General features: G+C 49.0%; 7 protein-coding genes across 7 annotated transcripts; 4 read left to right on the forward strand and 3 right to left on the reverse strand.

Annotated features, from left to right (window-relative positions):
* Window positions 1–45: 45 nt before the first annotated feature.
* K444DRAFT_656069 (TAP42-like protein) lies at window positions 46–1,379 on the forward strand. The gene is made up of 4 exons (XM_024886056.1): window positions 46–314; window positions 360–636; window positions 689–1,239; window positions 1,291–1,379. The coding sequence occupies exons 1-4, from the start codon at window positions 106–108 to the stop codon at window positions 1,319–1,321; spliced, it is 1,068 nt and encodes a 355-aa protein (XP_024730208.1). The 5' UTR covers window positions 46–105; the 3' UTR covers window positions 1,322–1,379.
* A 15-nt stretch (window positions 1,380–1,394) lies between these two features.
* K444DRAFT_619275 (uncharacterized protein) lies at window positions 1,395–2,194 on the reverse strand. The gene has a single exon (XM_024881487.1). It carries the CDS (start codon window positions 2,146–2,148, stop codon window positions 1,672–1,674), a length of 477 nt encoding a protein of 158 aa, XP_024730209.1. The 5' UTR covers window positions 2,149–2,194; the 3' UTR covers window positions 1,395–1,671.
* A 2,670-nt stretch (window positions 2,195–4,864) lies between these two features.
* K444DRAFT_172593 (uncharacterized protein) lies at window positions 4,865–5,807 on the reverse strand. Its single transcript, XM_024870750.1, has 2 exons — window positions 5,225–5,807; window positions 4,865–5,172 (listed from the first exon to the last, which is right to left on the reverse strand). Exons 1-2 carry the CDS (start codon window positions 5,636–5,638, stop codon window positions 4,912–4,914), a joined length of 675 nt encoding a protein of 224 aa, XP_024730210.1. The 5' UTR covers window positions 5,639–5,807; the 3' UTR covers window positions 4,865–4,911.
* Window positions 5,808–6,743: 936 nt separating this feature from the next.
* On the forward strand, window positions 6,744–9,580 carry K444DRAFT_619277 (uncharacterized protein). The gene is made up of 3 exons (XM_024881488.1): window positions 6,744–7,236; window positions 7,290–9,354; window positions 9,415–9,580. Exons 1-3 carry the CDS (start codon window positions 7,152–7,154, stop codon window positions 9,431–9,433), a joined length of 2,169 nt encoding a protein of 722 aa, XP_024730211.1. The 5' UTR covers window positions 6,744–7,151; the 3' UTR covers window positions 9,434–9,580.
* A 401-nt stretch (window positions 9,581–9,981) lies between these two features.
* Window positions 9,982–11,137, forward strand: K444DRAFT_619278 (Cloroperoxidase). The gene is made up of 2 exons (XM_024881489.1): window positions 9,982–10,269; window positions 10,329–11,137. Exons 1-2 carry the CDS (start codon window positions 10,007–10,009, stop codon window positions 10,897–10,899), a joined length of 834 nt encoding a protein of 277 aa, XP_024730212.1. The 5' UTR covers window positions 9,982–10,006; the 3' UTR covers window positions 10,900–11,137.
* A 475-nt stretch (window positions 11,138–11,612) lies between these two features.
* On the forward strand, window positions 11,613–15,629 carry K444DRAFT_571892 (uncharacterized protein). Its single transcript, XM_024877334.1, has 8 exons — window positions 11,613–13,852; window positions 13,904–14,216; window positions 14,262–14,441; window positions 14,493–14,525; window positions 14,577–14,780; window positions 14,827–14,870; window positions 14,927–15,176; window positions 15,227–15,629. The coding sequence occupies exons 1-8, from the start codon at window positions 11,762–11,764 to the stop codon at window positions 15,397–15,399; spliced, it is 3,288 nt and encodes a 1,095-aa protein (XP_024730213.1). The 5' UTR covers window positions 11,613–11,761; the 3' UTR covers window positions 15,400–15,629.
* A 2,617-nt stretch (window positions 15,630–18,246) lies between these two features.
* K444DRAFT_635536 (uncharacterized protein) lies at window positions 18,247–19,945 on the reverse strand (the record flags this gene model as incomplete). Its single annotated transcript, XM_024883876.1, has 5 exons — window positions 18,247–18,270; window positions 18,462–18,879; window positions 18,930–19,602; window positions 19,661–19,796; window positions 19,853–19,945. 5 exons carry the CDS (start codon window positions 19,943–19,945, stop codon window positions 18,247–18,249), a joined length of 1,344 nt encoding a protein of 447 aa, XP_024730214.1.
* Between the last annotated feature and the right edge of the window lie 879 nt (window positions 19,946–20,824).

A 20,824-nucleotide genomic window follows, 5' to 3' on the forward strand; every position in this document is an offset into this window, starting at 1 on the left:
GCGAACAAAGCAGTCGCGTTTTCTCATGCCTTTCCTTCTCCCCCACCAACACAACTTCAACACCCCACCAACAACCACCAAAAAAGTCTATATCTCTCCCCAAAAATGGCAGAACAAAGCATCAAGTCGCTCTTCAGCTCCGCAGAGCGTCAAAGAAAGGATATCGAGGCTGTATGGGACAGCAACACCGCCACCTACCAACAAAACCTCGCCGCTGCCATCTCCACCTACGAAGACTGCCTCAAGCTTGCAGACCGTCTCTCGCTCTTCAGTCCTAATGAAACTCTTGAGGATCTTACCTCAGGAGACCTGCAGTATGTATCTCTAGCTATTCCAAAGCATTGTGCTAATCTCGGGAGGTACCTGCTCATCAATTACCGCCTCGCCGACCTCATCATCCGCCTCAGCTCCAAAAACCGCAAAAACACCCTGCAAGAAGCTCGCGAAGCATACGAACGATACCTAACCCTCCTAGACCACTACGAAATTCTCTCAACACCAGACAAGAAGCTCTACAATGATTACACCGAAGCCCCCACCAAGTTCTCCACAATCTCGACCAAAGACCCCAATGCGCGACGAGACGCGAAGATAGCAAATTTCAAGCAGGAAAAAGAGTTAAAGAAGAAGCTAGAGGTATGTGTATACCCTTGAGAAGGTATTCGAGGCATCTGCTGACAGGTGGAAGTTCCTGTCGCAAAATCCAGCATACCTGCAGAATGACGATGATGCGGTCCGCGAGCTTCAACTGGCAAATGTTGCCCTCTGCACACATAATACATTCCAATCGCTCGAATCTATGAACCGGGAGCTTGGAGTTCTGGCTATGGCTCCTCCGTCTGCACCAACAGGCCCAGAACAGCTCGAGAGAGATTTCAGGGAACGGATGGGATTGCGTGACAAGGATGAATATTCGGAGCGTCTGGATAGTCGAGATGCATTATCGAGCGCCACGAACAAGGGCCCAATATTGAGTTCGAGTGGGAAGCCATTGCGGCCGTTTACGCTGTTGGACAGCAGAAAGACGTTGCAGGAGGGTGTATTTAGACCAGGGCATAATCTACCGACTATGACGATTGATGAGTACTTGGAGGAGGAGCGGGCCAGAGGGGGCATTATTGAGGGTGGTGGGGAGACGAGTGGGTTAAGTCCAGAGCCAGACGAGGATAATTTTGAGAAAGCGGATGTGGAGACGCTGAAGGCAAGGGAATGGGATGAGTACGTGGAGGCAAATCCGAAGTAAGTTTACGCCCCTTTTTGTAAGAAAACCGCAGTACTAACTGGCAGCAGGGGCTCTGGAAATACATTGAACAGAGGATAGAAAATTAAATTCATATTATGAAGTTTTAAATCATAGTTGATTTTCCTCATTGCATAATGCTGCGAATTGGCCCATTTTGTATACTGACCAGTAAAGTCGCTGGAATTTATTCCCCCGAACTTGCATGCACTTCCAAGATCTCATTTCCTCCCAAATGCACTGTCGTTCTCCGTTCCCTCCCGAATATCCCTTTTGCCATCCCGTTCTGCCTTTGCTCCCTTCTCCCCCATACGTACCCATCTTCCAAAGGAAGTAAGCTCCCCATCCATTGCAGTCAATCACCCACTAAACCCCCCAAAACATTCCCAGAGGAAGTCTCCTTGCCCACCCCTCCTCAAACACCACCCACATCATACCTCCGATACCGCAAGGAACCCCTTCGTACAACCCGCCTCTGCACTCCTCTCAATTCCTCCCCGCTCTCGTCTGCTTTCTCCATGCACACGCATCTCCTCCCACCTCTCCTCCAACCCCCTCTCCTCAACCACCCACTCCTTCCGCCAACACTCCTCCCACGGCTTACTCTCAGCCCACTTCCCACCCTCCTTCAAAACATCCAACCACAGCCCCTGACACTCACCAAACAGCTTCGTCCACTCTTTAAGCTCGTCCGAGCCTTCGGAGTACCGGGTGAAGGGGTTAGAGGCCGCGATGCAGGCTGCTGTGAACTTTCTGAGGATCATCGGGCCTTCCATTGCACCGCTGCCCATTGTTCCATTCCCACCCGGGTGATTGAGGGGCTTGTAAGAAGAAACGGCGGAGTGGATGAATCGCACCTGCTCCACGCTCGGCCACTTACGATCCACTTTCCGGCGCTGCTGTGTCATGATATAGTTCATGAATCCTGGTGAGCCGAGTTGGGATGCAGAGAGGTATAAGATTGGGAAGGTGTGTGTTGGATGCAGTTGTAGGTCGCTGATTGACGGGCTGATGGTGCGGGTGTAGATGAAGCTGAGGAAGACCGTGAAGTGGATGCTGTTGAGGTCGGGTACATTGATCTCCGTGAACGAGGGAAGAGGAGAGGTGATCTTGGTTGGTGGAAGGGTGCTCGTTGTTCCGCTTGTTGGTAGAAGAATGGGGAGCACAGGCTGCGGGGTGGCTTTCTTCAGCATGTTTAGGAAGCCGTCGTCGTATCCTTCATAGGGATTCGGGACCTCAGAAAGAGTGCTGTTGTCGCGGCTCTTGTCTCCGCTTCTCCTTTGATCTCCCTCCTCCACCATTTGTCCATCTTCGTGGGTCATGAGGCCCAATTCCCACTCCTCGTTGTGTTGTACGCCCAAATTCTTTGTCGTGAGGGTTGACGAGCGGACGATTCCAGAAATCATCGCCATCTCTTGTCCCTGCTCAGGCAACGCGATGTCCTCGCTTTTGACTTTCATACCCTCGTCTTCTTTAACCTCAACCTTAACCCCCTCCTTCAGCATCTCGCGGAAGAAACTCGAATGAAGTATGAGAAGTTCTCGATGAACGATGAACCTTTGCTTCAGACTACCTCCTTCACCACCAACATGAACAACCACCATTCCTTGCGAAGAAACGATGATTCTGTACCCATACCTCATCAGCTCCAACGTCCCCGAAGTCACAAGAGCAATTAGAAAAGGGAAAAACTCACGCAGTCCTAAAATCCTCCCAAATCCTCTTCCCCTCCTTCTCACACTCCGAAAGTGACTGATGACCCTCAGTACAATCACATCCTTGCTCCTCTTTCTCCCTCTCAATCTTCGATTTCTTTGCGCGCCATGGACGGCCGCCTTTCATTTTCTCGGTTGAGGCCCGCTTTCCCGGCATCCTGACTTCACTTTCGTGCTCGGTTTTGACTTTACCTTCAAGCTTAACGTATTGTGAATCTTCGATCCCGGATTCCCGCTTGGTCGTGCGCTTGAAGGGAAGTTCAGGCTCGCTGTCGTCGGAGGTAGAAGACTCTTCGGAGGAGGAGGACGAAGGATGTTCAGTGAGAGGGACAAAAGTACCAGTGTAGAGCCTCGAGTCTGGGTCACTTTCACAGGCTTGCTGTGATTCGTGCGTTGTATGGGGACAAGGGCAGAGACTCCAGAATTTCTTGCGGGTGCTTGTGCGTCTTTGCTTTTGCTGTTGTTTGGATGGTGAGAGTGGAGGTGATGGTTTGGATGATGAGGCACTGCTGACGCTGGGTTGTTCAAGGAAAGGTGATGTAGAGTGTTCAGGTGAGGGTGATGGAGATCGAGTGCCGGGCTGGCCTGCTGGTGAGCTCTCGGCTGATTGTTCGTTGCCCATGGAGTAAAATGGAGGATGTGAGAGCAAGATGGGGTGGGGGAAAGAAGAAGAAAGGAAGTGAGAGGAGGTGGAGGGATGTGGCTGGGATTGAGTTAAAGAGAATGGGAGGGAAAGGTGGAAAAGGTAGAAGAGCTACCCTTGCTAGAGAATGGAAACGATTCTCATTTAAGGGGAGATCGATGTGGAATGGAGGTCGATGTCGTCTGGGTTTCACTTTTGAGTCGAACGTGTGAGATTGTTTGGATGTTGAGAGAGGAAGATTCTGAGACTAATGAGCGAGCATCAGAATTGCATCGAAAGATCACAGTGTTGAATCTTGTGTGAAAGCTCAAGGGCGTATCTGGGCACAAATTGACCCCCAAGTTGTAGGCTCAAATCAGATGAATCCAGGGGAGGCCGAGTTGACCGCCCTGGTCTAATTATTGGAAAGCAGATACTTTTGAATTAAGAAGAGTGTATTTGATTACATTATACCTCCACCTCCCTACATGACTTGTGACGATTCACGTGATCTAGAGGTAAGGAGACGAAGATAGCGAGCCTTTTACAAATTGGGATATTCAGCAAGGTTAGGAGGGGGACTCCAAATAAATTTAAGGGCTATACCAGAGTTAAAGAGCCCGAAAAGTCAGGCATATACGTGTGTGTTGCTCAGTCTCAGTGTACTTCACCCATGTCTACGAATTCTGTTTCGTCAGTAGATTGAGGGGAATCACTTACACAAGTTCGTTTTCGGCCGATTTTTGAGCATCTTATGTGCATGGGTAGGCGGGGCTATATATTCGTGACGCCCAATCATTAGAACACTGTAAACAAAGTTAGCGGACATTCCCATCAACGAACCAAAGATTCTAGCGCTCTGTGAAGTTCGTATTAGGCTGCTTAGTAGCCAGGTGACGAAAACAATGCACCACTGGTCCCGACCCAAACTCCAGACATCGAATGCTTTTGAAAGTGTTCCTTTTGGCCAAGAAAAGACTGGTGTCCGAAGAGTCTACTCCCAGCCAAAAGGCTACTCCAAGCTTAACGTACTCGGGTTTGGAGCCGGCGACACGCTCGTGTGCGCACTCTGGGCATGCGAGAATACCCATCGGTTGACATTTCGGGCATGGCCACCACAGCAACAACAAGTCCAGAACTATTTTTGGAGGTGCTGTTTGGCCCGCTTCGTGGTAATCGCAGGGATGGCCTCTGAAGTGATCTTTGCGAGCGAAACCATTGATCGTGCACACATGCGGTAGTCGCAAGGGAACGCTCGTTCGAGATCGGCTGGACTGTTGAATAGAGGAATTTCGTGGGCACCAATATGAGGTTTACACGGCTGCACTGGTCCTTCAGGCTGGAGGGGTTTCGGGGGGCCACCAAGGCTCGTTCATTGGGTCGTAGCTTGCCGGTGCTGGCTGAAAAATATCGTTCCAATTCGGATCTGCTGTCGAATTTCGAAGAAATGAATGAAAATCATAAGTACCTTCGAAACTGTTTTCCGTATCTGGCAATGTTGGACTTTCTGGGACTCCAGGTTGAGTTGCGGGAGACTTGTCAAGAGCCTGTTCTGGGGGTTGTTGGCTTGTCGACTCAGGACGAGTGCAATTACACTTCTCGTTATGAGCGTTGTTTTAGTTTGCCTCTGCGGATAGATGGGCTTACCTCGATTTTCTTCCTCCTGTGTTGTTCACAAGCACCCCGTTTTCGAACTTCGGCTACCTTCTTCCGCTTGAGGTGAGTAAACGTCGACCTTTTCCTCTTGAACTCGGCGGGGTTTCCGGTTGTGATTCTCCAGGCGGTAGGTGCTTTTCGGTGGTTGGCTGCGGATGCCTGGGGCGAGTACATGCCAGAAAGTTGTCCAATTGTTGGAGAAATGTTGTGTTCTGATTCCAGGTGGTTCAGGAGGGCTCTGCGAAGTTGACTTTCCAGGCCAAGTTCCAAAGGGTACTTCAAAGCTAGAGCATTTGCGAGTTCGAGAGAGCCAATTGGCGGATTGAATTGGAAACTTAGGTCTTGTCGCCGTATGATGGTGTAGCTGGGTATATGACCCATGTTGCCTTGCGGTGTTTCGGTCATGAGGAAAGTTCAGGAGGGTTCAAATGTACCAGTGTGGCAATGAAGTTGAGATGTAATTGATAATTGAACAAGTCGATCAAGTTGCAAAGTCAAAATTTTGACCGTCTGCAGTTGGGCGATCCCAGGAATTTATCTATCTACCCTCGTTCGTGCCGCGCATGTTCTCTGAGGATGTGCCAGCTTGGCGGGGCGAAATGTTTGTGCGCACTAAATGTGTTGTTCAACTGTGCATGAATGCCAAAGTTTCCTCAAATGGTCACCGAGGTCCAATGAGGCTGCTTCGGTGAGTTTACCGAGTAAAAATCTCGAAAGGAGGGAAGGCTGAGGCGGTTAGGTGGACGTCGTGAAGCGGCATTCTTGCATATCACCAGCAGCACGATACACACTTGCGAGGCTCATCCGCTGTACAAGCCAACTGTGGCCAATTACGAAGTTTCAAAGGGACGCTGGTGAGGGGGAAAACAAATCTGGGAGGGCTGCACGCCTTGGAGCATCCCCTCCATGACCCACTGAATACGAGATCTGCGGCCGCAAGGCCTCAAACCGCTGGGCGCCAATTTGTGCTTGCAAGCACAAATCAAAGTTCGGGTTTTTGGCTGAGATGATGTCGATGAATGAAGGGTGGTGAAGGAAACGGGGGACAGGATAATGAAGAATACCAAGAACTTCGTCATTCCCGAAGCTGAAGCCACCGGACGGGAGTGCTGGAGCGTCAGCATTCTCATTATTTCTCAACGGGAGCTATCCCTTAGCTGCCTGGAGGATATATTCCCCTGAAGATGGGGGTTTATTGTTTGGCGGGTTACGGACGATCCGACAAAGAAGCAAATGTCCACTCTACCCGCCTGCAAGGGCACAAGCACGTGACTTCCCCTTGTTTCTTCCATACCTTACCATTCGATGATTTGCTTTGGAAAAGAGAACTTGAAAACAAAACATAGCGACTGTCCTATATCTTCTGCGCGGAACTCCCGTTGTGTCGTCTTTCAAGACCCAGAAGTTTCGTCTTCAAAGGGGTTCAGGGGCGTTCAGGTGGCGATAACTGAACCGTAGCGGATTGCGTGGCGCCGAAAATAACCACACCCAATTCAATTCGGCAGCCCATGTCCATGTTAAAATCTGCGGATCATATCAGATCAAGATCACTCAACCTCCACGCAAGCCTCAATCAACCGCGCACCGCAAAACACGCACGTCGAGGGATCATCAGCTTATTTACGCAGCACTGCAGGACGTCCATTTTGCCTTCGTCCCTGCTCACCCATCTAAGTGCTTACCCTGCTCAGGTCCTCTGGACCGCTTACGCTCGTTAGGAGATCCCCGGCGCCGTCATCAACTCTAATCCCAACGCGACAATCCACCCACCGAACGTGATAATCGAAAGCCATTGGAACAAGAAAGAAGGGAATTGGCGGCAACAAGATTTGGAGTGGATTCCTGAAAAGGGGCTGGGAGATTGATGCCTGGGAAGAACGTCGAGGAGAAGTCACGGATCCGGTGATTCAACACAAAGATGGCGACCGATTTTCGATTACGGCTGTGGAGTTGTCTCCTCCTCCTGACGACTTTTTCATTTACTGAAGCCTTCTACATACCAGGTACGCTGAGGAGTTACGATTGGATTGGTGTGAGGGGTGGCTAACATCAGCAGGCTGGTCGATCAAAAGCTACAAAGATAACGAAGCAATTCCCCTCTTCGTCAATAAAGTATACTCCGACAACACACAATTACAATATGCATACTACGACCTTCCATTCGTATGCCCTCCATCTGGTACCCGCCACGCCGGTTCATCCCTGCTCAGCGGTCAGAGCATCCCCCTCAACCTCGGCGAAGTGCTTAGGGGTGACCGAATCATGCAATCAGACATTGAATTGGTGATGGGACAAGACCAAGAATGTAACATCCTCTGCACGCGGAATATCAGCCGATCGGACCTGAGGCGTGCACGGGAGATGGTCAAGGAAGGATATGTTGCGGAGTGGATCGTGGACAACCTTCCAGGAGCCACGAGCTTCGTGACAGTGGACAAAACCAGAAAATATTACGCAGCAGGGTTCAAGATGGGATATAAAGATATCTCGAACACAGGAAAGTACAGGTACTATATCAACAACCACCTCACCATTGTCATCCGATATCGAAAGGCTCCGGGCAGAGATGGGAATCGGGGCGGAAAGGTAGTGGTAGGATTTGAGGTGTATACGAAGAGCATTGGACCGCAGAAGAGGGATGGAGATGGGTGTCCGGCAGATATAAACGATGCTGATACGCCCATGGAACTCTACCTTCCCCCGAACGCCACCACCGATTTCTCCCTACAATATCCTCATTCGTCCTACTACCCGCCAGAAAGCGAGCAAGATGTTGACGATGGAGCTACACTCGACATCCCATACTCGTACTCTGTATATTGGCGGGAAGATGACAAGATTGAGTGGTCCCATAGATGGGACCTCTATTTCGTGAATCAGGAGGAAGGCTCCAGGATCCACTGGCTAGCAATCATCAATTCTCTGATTATTTCCGGACTGTTGAGCGCCATCGTGGCTATGATATTGGCAAGGACAATCCGAACGGATATCAAGACATACAAAGATGCTTCAGCAGAGGAGGGAAAGCTCAAAGCGAAGCGGAGATCCAGACCCGGAAGCGGAGCAAGAACGCCAAAGACTGGGGAGAAAATGGGGACAGGCTTACTGGAACAAGTTGGAGATACGGAGAATGACGCAGATGTGTCTTCAGATGAAGAAGCTCTCGAAGATGTGACTGGATGGAAACTTCTGCACGGGGATGTTTTCCGAGCTCCAGCATACGGATATATCTTGGCGCCTCTTGTTGGTTCTGGGATGCAATTGATATTCATGGCATTCGGTCTGCTCTTCCTCAGCAGCTTCGGCGTCCTGAATCCCTCATTCCGTGGTGGATTCGTCTCAGTCGGTATTGGACTTTTCGTCTTTGCAGGTCTCTTCTCTGGCTACTTTTCCGGACGAGTGTACAAAACATTTGGTGGACTGAACTGGAGGAGGAACACCCTCATCACCGGACTGCTCTTCCCGGGCCTTCTTTTCTGCCTGATCTTCATTCTCAATCTCTTTGTCTGGGCCCAAGCTTCATCCACTGCTCTCCCATTCGGAACTCTCATCGGCCTCATCATGCTCTGGCTCTGCATTCAACTTCCACTCGTCTATGCCGGAACATGGTTAGGCTACGTCAAAACAGGCGCCTGGGAACACCCGACCAAAACCACAACCATCCCCCGCCAAATCCCGGCCCCAGCTTGGTATATCCGCTCCCCCCAATCCATCGTCCTGGCAGGCCTGATACCCTTCGCCGTAATCTTCATCGAGCTCCTTTTCGTCTTCCAATCCATGTGGCAAGACAAGTCAGGCTACTACTACGTCTTCGGCTTCCTGTCCGTCGTCTCGGTAATTCTGATGCTCACCATTGCCGAAGTCACCATCGTGACAATCTACATCAAACTCTGCTCTGAAGACTATAACTGGTGGTGGCACTCTTTTGCAGTTGGCGGATCAAGCGCCATCTGGGTCTTTGTCTACTGCATCTGGTATTACTTCATGCGGCTGCATATCGAGGGCTTCGTGAGCGGACTGTTGTTTTTCAGTTATAGTTTTATGGCGTGTGTGGTGTATGGGTTGCTGTGCGGGACGGTTGGGTTCTTGACTGCGTATGCGTTTGTCAGAAGGATTTATGGGTGAGTCTTGTGCTTCTCTGATTTCCTCAGGACAGAGCATCAAACTGACATCAACCACAGGGCTATAAAAGCTGATTAGAATGACTGGATAATCGGTATTAATTTGACTTGTTTTCTAATGCATGGGTGGAGCAATGGTGGGTTTAGAGGCGCTGGTTGGAAATACCAAGCAAACAGCACGAAGCACAATGTGCTCGCCGCATAATTGAGATGATTGAATCCCTGACTATTCTTTACCGTTTGAGAGAAACCCCTGGATCATGGACAACCTCACACAGGCCTAAATTTCTGACGATCGAGATACCAGGCAAGGAAAGTTTCTATCCGGAGGCAGTCCGCCGCTTCCTCCTCCAAGATTCCGAACTCCCAGGTTATCTTGTTGTCGTTCTGTTACTGTCTAAGCAAGTTTGCGAAAGATCAGGCAAGACGCACTGTTGCGTGCCTGTGACATGGCGCGGATCAACTTTGACTACGTTTGAAAAATGCCTCCAATCCAGGGAACGAAGCTTGTTAGAGGCGGAGGGCTTATCAAGTGATAAGCTGACAAGCGATGCGGCAGCTGCACGGCTTTCAGAGCAGCCTGTGGTTCGCTTAGTTCTGCGCTGACGGTTACTTCAGCTGTCAGCCACGACGCCCATCACTGCCACCATGCATGCACCCAACCCCATTGAATACTCCCAAAATTCCCAAAGCTCTCTCTCTCCCCTTCCTTCCCCATACCCCTCAACCATCGTCCCAAATACCGTATTTCGCCATCATGCATCTAACACTCACAAACACGATCCGGGGCCTGTTCACATTTGGCTCTGCTAAGAAGCCGGAGTCAACAGACCATTCCTACGAGTACATCCGCGGCCCAATCGAAGAACGAGGTCCCTGTCCAGGCCTCAACGCCCTCGCAAACCAAGGCTACCTGTATGCCCCCTCCCTCCACCTCAAAACCTTCTCAAGAAGCTCACACCAACCTGCCACAGTCCCCGCGATGGCAAAAACCTGACCCTCGCCAAAGTAGACTCTGCCCTAAAGACAGCCCTGCATTTCAGCAGCCCCCTCGCCGCGTCCCTGTCAAATAGTCTGAAGCCTCTCTTGCGAAAAGATGGGACGTTCGATTTAGTCGATATGCGCCGCCACAACGTCCTCGAGCACGACCGCTCCATCACGCGCCTCGACTACGGCGCCCCTTCCAACCCTTCACACGACAACTTCTCTTTCCAGCCCACCATGTTCACCTCCTTCCTCGCTGATGCAGGGCCTGGCGAGGAACCCGTCACAATCAAGAGTCTTGCTAAGACGTATGCGAGGAGGAAGAAGGAGAGCAAGAAAGAAGGGGGAAAGTTAGGTTTGGGGTTGTGGTTTGTAAATGTTTTGCAGACGGTCAGTTTATTGAATACGGCGGGCAAGGGGGGGAGGTTGGAAAGGGGGCTGCTGCGGACTTTCTATGAGGAAGAGAGGTTCGAGGTACGTATTTTGGAGGATGAGACGGAGAGGAGCTTGCTTGGGCTGGTGGGGAAGGGGGTTGTGTTGCTGTGGCATGTTGTTTTTTGAAGTGAGGAGAGAGGTGAGATTTCGCTTGTTGTGTGTGGCACTCAGAGGAAAGTTGGCACTTAATGAACGTCATGTGAACGAAATTGGAAGGGAAGCACTCCTGGTTAATCATCTTATGGGTTTACATAATTAATTGTGGAGTTGTCCTGTGTTGTACGTTTTGAGCTTTTGATTCAAGCTTGCTCAGATGGCATCAAGTATTTCCTCGAGACTGGAGAGAAGCATGCTTTAATTGGCCTACTGTATAGGAAGTAAGTTCACCATGTCTTGAGCTTCAGGGGCCTGCACCGGGAAGGACCTCTGAAGATACAGTGGCAAAGCCACTAAAACGGAAGCGACCCGCAAACCTTCTTTCAACATCTGCAGGAGAGGGACCACGGCAACACCTATTTTAACAACACTCCAATACACTCCATTTTCTAGCCATACTATGAGCTTCTTTATAGGATGGCTTTCCTCCATTTTCTTCCTAACATGATACGCTTCTTTTAGAATGAACTTCCACCATTCCCTCCTCTTTATTGGACCTATAGTATTCTAGGCATTCTCATGCGCTATTTAGCCACCGGCTCAACTGCCTACTGGACATCTATTATGAGAGCTACGTGGTGCTGCAGAGGCAACCATGGCTCTGGCAGCCTATGATTTGATACTTGTACGCCCCTTAGGGCAGCACCACCTTCACCTGCACGCGACCCTTTAGATGCATGATCTCCGCCCCCTCATTCTGCTGCTGAGCCCCGGTGAGGCTACAAGATCACGACGAAACCTAATGGGAAATATAGGAACCATCGCTGTATCCACATGAGCAGCGAATCCAACAGCCTCTCAGCGATCACATCAAGTGCTGCGCTTGACGGCAATGGCAGACCGATACGGGTACTCTGAATCGGCATATCGGCCTCGCGCTCCGTATAATCCTTACGCCATCGATCCCAGGTCTCTGCGAGCATCGCCAAATGATATGAATGATGTTCGCCGTCGTGAGCCTCCACTGCGAGAACGGCCCACGACCACGATAGAAGAATACGCCCCAACAGCTCCTCGTCCACCAGCAGATATCAGATATCCATCGGGACCACCTCCCGCTGTGAGAGGTTTTGACCATCTTTTGACATCACCAAAATTGTCTTCTACCAGGATCCCTCGGGCTCCCGATCCTCCAACCTTAGACCTTGCGGACGTATATGTCGACCACAAGTCACCTGCGGAAAGGGAAAAGAGACGTTCTGTCGACTTCAGACGAGCTGATGGGCGCAGGCGCAAGAGGGAAACCCTCTATCCCCAGCGACATGAAAGAGATAGGCATGATAATGAAACACGGGACCAGCGGAGAGAAGGAGAACCGCAACATCACGATGTCTCAGCCCCTGGTGGCTCCTCTGCCAGTGATTCGGATTCCCGTCAAAAGATAGCATCAAGGAGGAAATCCACTCAACGTCGACCGGCTACCTCTGGTAACCTTGGATTGAAAGATGTGCAAAATTTGAGAAACTTGAAAGAAGAACTAGCTGGAAAGCCCAGCGATCTACCTAGACTTCCTCCCAGACCACCATCTGCACTCACGACTCTGGCTGAGGTATCTCCGGCATTTCCGCCCTCTTCAACATTGCCAGAAGTCGATGATCCCGAGAGCACACCTTTCCTGAGAACATCCTTGAGGTCTGCCGAAGAACAGGATCAGCAAGAACAGCCATCAAAATCACTCGTTCGGTTCAGTGCTGAACTCGATAGAACAGTTACACCGTCGACACCCCCGCAGATAATGTTTCAACATGAAGTTCATAAGACGGCTCCTGAAGACCCCCGAAGTGATGTAAAGTCTCTTGTTGATGAATTGCGAGACAAGACCACTCTTCTACAGAGCATCATCTCTCCCGGTAGTTCAAGGAGAGGACCCAGTCCATCTAACAAGGCCCACAGACTATCCACGGGCCCTGCAACGGGAGATCCATCCATAATCATCTACCGTCTCTCATGCAGAGATCTTTTGACACAAGAAGAGCTACTCCGATATTCAACAACGCCCTTCGAAGGCTTCATCGAGAGTCATGGAGATACTCGCACAGAATATGCCCCAATGGATGTCATGCTTTACATCCAAGGAAACAAATTGAAAGACAGAAAGAGCCAACACAGGTCTACATTCGGAACCAACCGAGATCCCGATCCAGACCCCTTTGTTGTAGGAGAAGATTTCTTTGCCCGCGTTATCGAGCCAACATACATACGAATCCTCTCTCCGCAAATCCAAAACGTACTCCGAAAATTGGTACTCTACTACCCAGGCCATGATTTGCAAGGAAAAGAACTTTTGTTCAAAGAACCCTATCGAATATTAGTGCACTACCATACCGATCTCCAAAAAGTCGCCGAGGCATACAACAGCGAAGATAAGACCGTTGTCCTTGGTAACAACGCGAACGAACCTCTCACTACCGTCACCTGCGATGAAACTACCCACAATCACCTTAGCATCTTGCTTAACTCTCCAACCTACAAAGACCACTACGATTGTGTCATTGAACCTGAACTTCGAAACTATGCGAATGGATACGCATCCTACGACATGCTCTGGCTACTATTCAAGCCAGGCGATACAGTTCTTGCTCGGGTTAGAAAGGATCTCGCTGGGTTCATTGTGCTGGCTGCAGATCATACTCAGGATCCTTGCGGTGTCTCACCCTTAGACAGGTGGACGATCCAGGTCTGGAACTTGGCATACACGGGACAATGTCTAACCCGCCAAGCCCACGAGTTCACAATTGACAGGTACGACGGCTTGCGTAAAATCGACGGGCTCAACATATTCCCTAAACGATTTCTAAAATATTATGATGACAAAGTGGAGGAGGAGCTCATTGCTCGTGGTGCTGAATACTTCAAGATCGTTTGTGGATTACCTGCTCATCGAAGGTATTCTGGTTCTGTGATTGCGAATCATCTTGTTCAGGTAAGATGAAAACAGAACGTAAAACACTCTAACGCTAATGATTTATTCAAGTACAATGGAGAGATCATGGTTGACCCAAGCGGCTATCTAACGTATGCGCCCAAACGAGGTTCCAGTCGAGATACGCCAGCTCGCTCAGCCATGCAGCAACGGGCATGGCAACCGATTGAGAAGAGCCAGATTACCGAAGATGAGGAAGCAGACCATTACACTCACTTTGCCAAACCTTTGGACCTAGACGGTGGCCCACGGTGGTCAAAGTTCAACAATATGGCATGCGACGAGAATAACATGCCAACACCAGACCAACTCCTCTTGTTTAGTTCACACGTCCTTGGGTTTGCGCTGCGGAGGAAAGAGTGGAGTAAGTTACTTGGAGCAAAGTGAACTTTGAAGTTGACGTTTCTAGTGATTTTCGAGATGAAATATGTGCATCCGGTAGACGAAGACAAGCAAGCAATGAAGCGAGTGGTTTTAGAACAAAGCGAACGGGAAATACTAATGGGCATGGTTGGAGATGACTCGATCGATTCACGGAACGCTGAATTCATCGAGGAAAATGGGCGTGGCCGGGTGATACTCCTATATGGTATGTAAACACTTCCCATGCAGCCAACTCCTTGATAACTAACACCGCCAGGGCATCCTGGGACGGGGAAGACTTTCACTGTTGGTACGTTCTTCGCCTTCGCCTAGAGAAGAATCCTCAGGACTGACAAAATAGAATGTGTGGCAAAACACACCAATCGACCATTGCTTTCTTTGACAGTTGCAGATTTGGGAACGGAAGAAACTACCATGGAAGCGAAATTAGCCAAGTGGCTAGACAGAGCCACATCATGGAACGGTATCGTCTTCATCGACGAAGCAGACATCTACCTCGAACGCCGAGAAAAGGAGGACTTGTCTCGGAATTCATTAGTAACAGGTAAAGCCTCTATCCTCCATAGTAATCTTCAACTAACATAATTCAGCCTTTCTTCGAACAATGGAATATCACTCTGGCACGATGTTCTTGGTACCGCTCTTATCCTCCCCCTGCCTTAAGTCTTCTACTGACAAGGTGTTATCTAGACAACAAATCGCCCAGGGGCAATCGACCCCGCCTTCACATCCCGAATCCACCTCTTCCTCGGCTACAAAGATCTCAACCCCTCTTCGCGTCCTCAAGTCTGGGATGGATTCTTCAATAAACTCGAGCGCGAGCAACGGAAACTTCGGCCGGGAGTGCGGCGTCTGTATATCCCGTCTTCCACGCAAAATTTTGCGAAGAATGATCCGATGATGTTGGAATTGAATTTGAATGGGAGGGAGATTAGGAACAGTGAGCCATTGATGCAGAGGGAGAAGAACGAGTATTAATAGGAGAAATAGTATTACAAAGTGCGATCAATTTGGCACGATATCATGCCAGAGTGGATGGGGATGCTGAGATGATCGACATCACGGCCGACTTGCTGAAGAAGGTGGTGGAGAATAGGACGCAGTATAAGAATGCTATCAAGGCTGTTGATGGGTTGTCAGAGAGTTCTAGAGCGCATGACTAGGGCTGGATCGTGGAGTAAAGGGAGCTTATAGCGTTAAGAACTCGATTAGGTAGGTATAGTGGCGAAATACAGACCATGGTACGCAGACAAAGATGTAAAGCAGACCAGAAAGGTTTAAGCAAACTGAGACTTAGTACTGATATCTTATATTAATTGTTACCCTTTTGTCTATTATTTGTAGTATGACTAGACAGAGGTCTCTGGGGTGGAAAATGCAAATCTAACTTCACCTAAAGCCATGCTTATCGTATCACTCCACTATAATGTGTTTGCGTCATTACAGTTTGTCTAGGAAGGACGTTGCGTTGCCTTTAAATGAAAGTTTCGACATTCAAATCTCGTCCATGACTTCTACTTTGCAACAATCTCAATATGTAATGCCCAAGCCCATGTATTTGAATCATCTACCCTAAAACTCAGTTTGGAGACCCCGAGATCCAGGGCTTCTTGCCAGTCCAGTGCCGCCTTAATTACCCCCCTGTTTTGTATTATTGCTTCCGCCAAGCTTTTCCCTTTTTGTAAGATGGATGCACGGCATTTGAGCTTTTTAGGAACCAGCTGGCGGAACAATTGCGTGGGGCTGTACCGGTACTCGAGCCATACAGCATAATTTGGCCAGCTCCCCCGGTTCTCGTCATTTTCTATAGAGAACAGAATATTTTGGTGCTGAAATTCGGAGTGGTTTTGTGGATCCCATATATAGCTGCCGTTAATAATTCCGGTCCAAGTTGATGGATAGAATTCCTGGATTTTGTGTGCATATTTGTGTCTGCCTGGTTGTCTGAAGTCTTGCCCGATAGATTCAATGCTCAGTCCTGACAGAAAGACTTTCGGCGGGCGATCGATCGACCTGTGTAGATATATATGTGCCAAAGTATGTGAGAAAAGGTTCGATGAAACCAGAACAGGAGTCGCCCCTCGATGCCTGAAAAAAAGCATGTCATTGTCCTTTGATCTGACCAGAGACAGCGCAAGACTCATGCCATCTCCTTTCCTGTCATGCGGCGCACAATTCAGACGAGCAAAGACCAACCCACGATCGAGCGGTGAGATCCAAACATCGGCTTCGATATAAAGCCCTTTATTGGTGAGGGTATAATGTGAAGGTCTTACCCCTGCTGGGATATCAGGCTTTAGGTCCATACAGGATGCAAATTCGGCAGGTGAGGATGCAAATAATTGATATCTAAATGCAGATTTGTCTTGTGGCGATAGACATGGACTCGAGTCGAAGCCCCACGCAAAGATGGACTCCTCATCTGAAGCTTTCAGAATCTCTTCCTGGAGCCGCACAAAGGCTCGGACGCCTTCGCCATAGAGCAGAGGCATATTGACTCCAAACAAACCAAGAAGAGAGTAAGCCACATCCTCCGCTCTCGTCGTAGTTCTGTAAGCTGCCCAGCTCATTCTCTGGGCGACACTGAAATCACCAAGTGAGCTCCGACCTTCAAGTAACTGGGAGTTTATCCGGATCACCCTGCTCAGAAGTTTTCTGAAATGTTCATCCTCCTTGAGGCACTCTTTCGACCAATGAGTTTCCACGATTCATCATAAAATGCCACCTTCCCTGGCGCTATCAACTCTTGGAGCGTCCACCCGCGAGTGAACCACCGACTTTTAGAAAACGCTGAGTCTTCTTTCTCTATTTCAATTCCATGAGGAACATCCGAGAGGTATGCGTAGCATATCTCGGATGCGCCGTACCAGGCATACATAGAATTGATAGCTTCCGAAAGCTCTACGCTACTACTCTTGTCGATACAACAGGTGTCTGCCCACACATACATCAAACAGTCTTTCAACGCCTGTTCACAGCAGCCGTCAATCTTCCGAGAGGGAATATATCCACTTTGCTCCATTTGTTTAAACGTCAACTCGATTGAACCCCATGTGTGTGATAAGATGGCGTAGGGTGGCGTTTCGTCAAAGAACTCCTGGAATTGTTTGGTTCGTGCATTGAGAAGCCGCATCTTGATTTGGGTTGAAGGAGTGCTCGCAGCGATTTGTTTCGAGAACGAAGGAGAGATGTCGTTGAGAGATGGTATGAGACCATTTTGTCTCACATTTTGAAGCACTTGAGCTCACCGAAATGTAGTTCTACAATTGGATCGTCTAAGAGACCTTACAGCAGCGATCCAGCTGAGCTGCCAGCTGCAGCCACAACCCACAACACTTGAACAGCACAGCCCCATTAGCCCGACATTCAACTACAGTAAACTCATTATTCTTGTCATTTTTCACATCCTCTTTCCACATTCCTCGAACCGACTTCTCGCCCGACGAAAGCAATGTCATTTGGCTGGAGTGCCGGCGACATTACAACTGCCGTTCTACGGAAGTACGGAAAGCCGGCTGGTCATTGAATCGCGAAAGTGGCGTCGTGGAGCTGAAAAGCTTGGCCCTTCCAGATGTTGCTTTTGCGCCACCCCTCAGCGCCTTCAGCCACAATTGACCGAATTGGTAGGTTGACGTCGAAAGTATTTGATGATTCGTCGATGCTGATATGGGATCGGCATAATCTACTGTATTGAAGCACAATGTTCTGGACGGGAGCTCTCGTGTTTCAGAGAGGCTATATAATCTAATCTAATCTAATCATTTGACACACTGTCTACTGACGCAAAAGCTGGGATTGGCATGGGAGTCGCTGCATTGGTCGTGATCGGCCTGCTTGCGGAGTGGTTCTTGTTGGGCCGGAGCAAGAATTGCGGTCCCGTACAAGAGCCTTGAGGAGTGGGTACGAATTGGATATATAGAAACGCAAAAACGAAGCCAGGTAATTTCTACATTCGCTTCCAAAGACATTTCAAGAAGACTTGTATTCAAAATTCTTTAAGTAGCAGCCCTCTATTCATTGTGGACATGCCTATTCTACAAATAAAATACACAGAAGCTATATCCATACCCACTCAAAATCTCATTATTCAAGTTCTCATCAACTTCGTTAATTGTGCGGAAATGGAAATGGTGGTAGCTAAGCTATGGTGAACGAAAGCCTTTTCAGGACCGATACTCTAAGGCAAACGAGATCCTCAAGAACATTACAATTCATTTTCACTTACACGACTACTAGATTTCATAGCCTCAGCATCAAGATCACTCATCTGCATCAATTTCGTCTCATCGTGCTCCCCCCACTGCACAGTATAGGTCTGCGAATACGTGATCCCGTCCCCACTGCTCCCATCATGTTGGCTAGAATTGAGTGATTTGCCTGGTCGGTTGGCTGAAATGTTGCCTCCCGTGTGGCTATGACCATTATTGACATAGTATCTATTGTTCGAATGCTGAGTGGTGCCGAGAAGCTTGGGGAACAGTCGAACGAGGAGAACACGAAGACTGGGCATACAGGCGCAGATAATACCGACATTGATTTCGACTGTCGACCACCGAGAGACGGCCAAGTTGTCCCACGTTGGGTTGTTCGTCTTCGCGAAATGGAGAAGGGACTGGAGGCGTAGAATACTGACGACTGTGACGCTGTATACATGTTATTTTGGATCGCGTCAAGATATGAGAGGAGAACTTACAATGTCCCAACAACGAACATCATACCAACTCCAATCTTTTTTTTCCAGTGTAGCTGGAGGGCAACTAGTTGAGACATCGGAAGACCAAGCATCCAGGCATCGAGGAGGATACTAATCGCGGCATTGGTCCAGCCAAGACTATTTACGTTCAAACAGGTCCCCTGGTGTTCCCCGTCCCAACTCTTCCAATAGTAACTAATAGGCCGGCATTGAAATATAGCGAGAAATACAAAGATTGTCCCAAAGCAGACGTCGAAAATGATAGTAGCCCAGAGGAGACGTCGGATCTTCGGTCCTGGGAAGATCCGCAAGTAAAAGAAAAGGAGTGAGAGTTTTAGTAATGCAACCTGGGCGAAATAGAGTATCTCCATGGCGTAAAAAACATGTACAAAGTCTGTGATTTGTTTAGGTGTAATAGTCCAAATATCTCTGCCTAGTCCGTTGGAAATAATGCCGTGGACAGTTAAGATGCTACTCGGTATGCCCGCTCCTAGTGTAAGAGCAATGAAGTAATCATCTAGCCCAAGTTCTGAGTTGATGAGGAATTTGGAGACAAGTCTTAAAGCCACAATTGCGCCAGATATTGTACCAAAGCTTACAGACAGGGCGTAATACGACTTGCTTTTATTTCGAATTGGAGCATTACAGGTCGTCTCGGTAACGTTTTTAGTGACTAATAAATAACAAGAGTTTAGATACATTTTCAAAACAAGGCCGATTTGGAGATTTACCAAGGGATTCTTTGATAGTGCAAGATTTTGCAACGCAAGACGCTACATCGGTTTGCAATGATTCGTTGAGGCATATACATGTTTGATTTGTCGCCGCGCATATTGAGTTCTGAAGTGCTCCTTCAAGACATAGTAGCTGCGGTATTGCGTCAGTTGCTGGACCTTTGCTCAAGCGGGCGGGGGGTTACGCACTGCACAGGTGGGTAGTTCGGCAATTGCTGAAGATAGAGAGCCCTCTGTCACGGAAGCCAGGAGCAAGAACAGGAGACCTGAAAGCACTTTCATAATTTCTCCTCTGACTTGCACAACAAATTGTTATCGAAAGGTTTTGATAGTCCCAAGCGTCGGAATATCGATTGTAGGGAAGGATTAAAGTTTATAAATCTAGGATAAGCCACGATGAAACATGGGAGTGGCGTGCCGTTCGTTCCATGTAATGGGTGGCGAGGGCAGCACAGACAAGTTTCCAACGCTCTTGACCGTGCCGAAGACTTTATCTGAATACCGAAATAGGAAATCCCGCGCCGGTACAAGGATTTAGAATTCCACTTTATATTCTCGAATACGCCGAACCCTGTTCCCATGTGTCACTTGCGGGCCATGCGCAGGGACAACCGCTCTGGGCATATCTTACGAAGATCGGGTGCGGTCCTTTTCTCCCACTCAGTGTGGTAACTACCTTCCTGCGGCATTTGACGGACTAGTCGTCGGCAACATCCCGAGTCGGCCAGCGACGCGAGGCCGACGATTAGAGCAAAATCGCTGTCAATAGCATCGGCATTATCACTTGATCTGGGCTCAGGACCGATCTGCATTTCCAAGGATCGAATCGTGAGAATTCATGCAGCGCAGGCGATGAAAATGAGATGCAACCTTAATCTAATAGGCAGACTACTGGTATCACGAAGGCCAACGCATTTTGCTAAGCGAGACCTGGTAAAGCTCCTGGTTGCATTGGATAAATCGCAATAAATCCTTTATAGACTTTTATGATTTGAAAAACATAAGAAAAACATAAATTAGCTTCTTGGAAGGTCTCCTCGCGTTGGTCCCTCCTTGAAACTTCAACTTCCTTCAGGGGTCTGCTCCGCTCCGAAACCACCGGACCAGACCCCTCAGGCGTGAACCCTAACTGGATTTGCGCCACCACCGGCCACCACCGCC

The sequence above is a fragment of the Hyaloscypha bicolor genome (genome assembly GCF_002865645.1).
Source record: "Hyaloscypha bicolor E unplaced genomic scaffold K444scaffold_157, whole genome shotgun sequence".
Classification (NCBI taxonomy): Eukaryota; Fungi; Ascomycota; class Leotiomycetes; order Helotiales; family Hyaloscyphaceae; genus Hyaloscypha; species Hyaloscypha bicolor.